Source organism: Nilaparvata lugens, chromosome X (genome assembly GCF_014356525.2).
Source record: "Nilaparvata lugens isolate BPH chromosome X, ASM1435652v1, whole genome shotgun sequence".
NCBI classification, from domain to species: domain Eukaryota; kingdom Metazoa; phylum Arthropoda; class Insecta; order Hemiptera; family Delphacidae; genus Nilaparvata; species Nilaparvata lugens.
In genome coordinates, this window is record NC_052518.1 from 48733707 (window position 1) to 48735098 (window position 1392).

Here is a 1392-nt window from a genome sequence, read left to right on the forward strand (position 1 = left end):
CTGAAACTCCAAAAATATGGAAGCTATATCGCACTTGTGAAAATCAGGTATTTGTTTTACATAGCAGGGTAGTGTCCACCTCCTGTTCCAGGAGTATGTGATGAGTGCCTTTGAGGATCCCTGCCAGGTCGATTGTCCTTATTTAGACCTCTCAAAGGCCTTCGACAGAGTTAACCACTCTTTCCTTGTTGCCAAACTGGAGGGTTATGAGGTGCATGTGTCATGCTCAAGTGGTTGAACAGCCATCTGAGGGACAGAACTCTGATTGTCAGAGCTCTGAGGGTCATATGTCATCTCCTTTCCTGGCTCCCTCTGGAGTCCCTTAGGGATCCCATTTGGGCCCCCTCCTCTTCAATTTGTTTATGAACGACATTAAAAGCTTCATATCATCCATGTTTCTAATGTATGCTGATGATGTCAAGTTATTCGACAGGGTATTGCAAGACTTAGGACATGAATCTCTGCAGAATTCTCTCAACAACCTTGATTTGTGGTGCCTTGATAATGGTATGGCTTTGAATGTAACCAAGTGTGTCCTAATGTCTTTCAAGCGTGGAACAAGTATACTTGATTCTCAATACTCCTTGAGAGGCATTCCTTTGAAAAGAGTATACAGTTTCAAGGACCTTGGAGTGACTATGACTCAGTCTTTTAGCCCACTGGATCACATGAGTGTGATCACTGGAGAGGCTAGATCTCTCCTTGGCTTTATATTTAGGACCACCAGGGATTTCAGTTCTCCCGAGAGTGTCTTGGTTTTGTTTAGGGCTCTTGTTCTTCTAGTGTTGGAATATGGCTCTATTATCTGGGCACCATTCCATCTGTACCAGATTAACCTGCTGCAAAGTGTGGAGAGACGTTTCGTGAGGATGCTGAGCTGCAGGATGGGTTTCAAGTACTTTGAAGTTCCTGTGGAGGAGATTAAGGGACAGTACATCTCCTCCCTTTGGTTCTGAGGTGGGAACACAACGACCTTGTCCTTCTTTTCAAGACTGTCAATGGATATTTGGACTGCCCTGAACTTCTTGCTAGTATTAACATCTGTGTTCCAAGAGGAATGTGCTCAAGGTTCCATTTTCCACAGATGTTCTCACACAACAGCCTATGCCTATAATAGTGGGCTTTCTAGAATACTTCGCTCTGGTTGTGAGGCTGCTGCAGCTGATGTTGATTTCTTTGGGGTGTCCTTGGGCTTCCTCAGGAGAACTATGAAGAGATACCTGCATGTGTGATTTTGGTGTTCCCTTCCTTGTTTATGCCCCTTGTGGTAAACTTCCATGGGCCTTTCCACTTATATGTAATATTGTATATTAACTATGATTCATTCTGTATTCTAATTTTTGTCTTTCAAACTATCCACATAGATGTTTTTTTATTGTTGTATATCATTAT

General features: G+C 42.9%; 1 protein-coding gene across 1 annotated transcript; it reads left to right on the plus strand.

Moving 5' to 3' along the window:
- Positions 1 to 401: 401 nt before the first annotated feature.
- On the plus strand, positions 402 to 956 carry LOC120354609. Its single transcript, XM_039441968.1, has one exon. The coding sequence runs from the start codon at positions 402 to 404 to the stop codon at positions 954 to 956; it is 555 nt and encodes a 184-aa protein (XP_039297902.1).
- Positions 957 to 1392: the final 436 nt, after the last annotated feature.

Excerpts from the sequence above, each read along its gene's own strand:
- LOC120354609 (XM_039441968.1), top strand. The coding sequence starts at position 402 with ATGTATGCTGATGATGTCAAGTTATTCGACAGGGTATTGCAAGACTTA.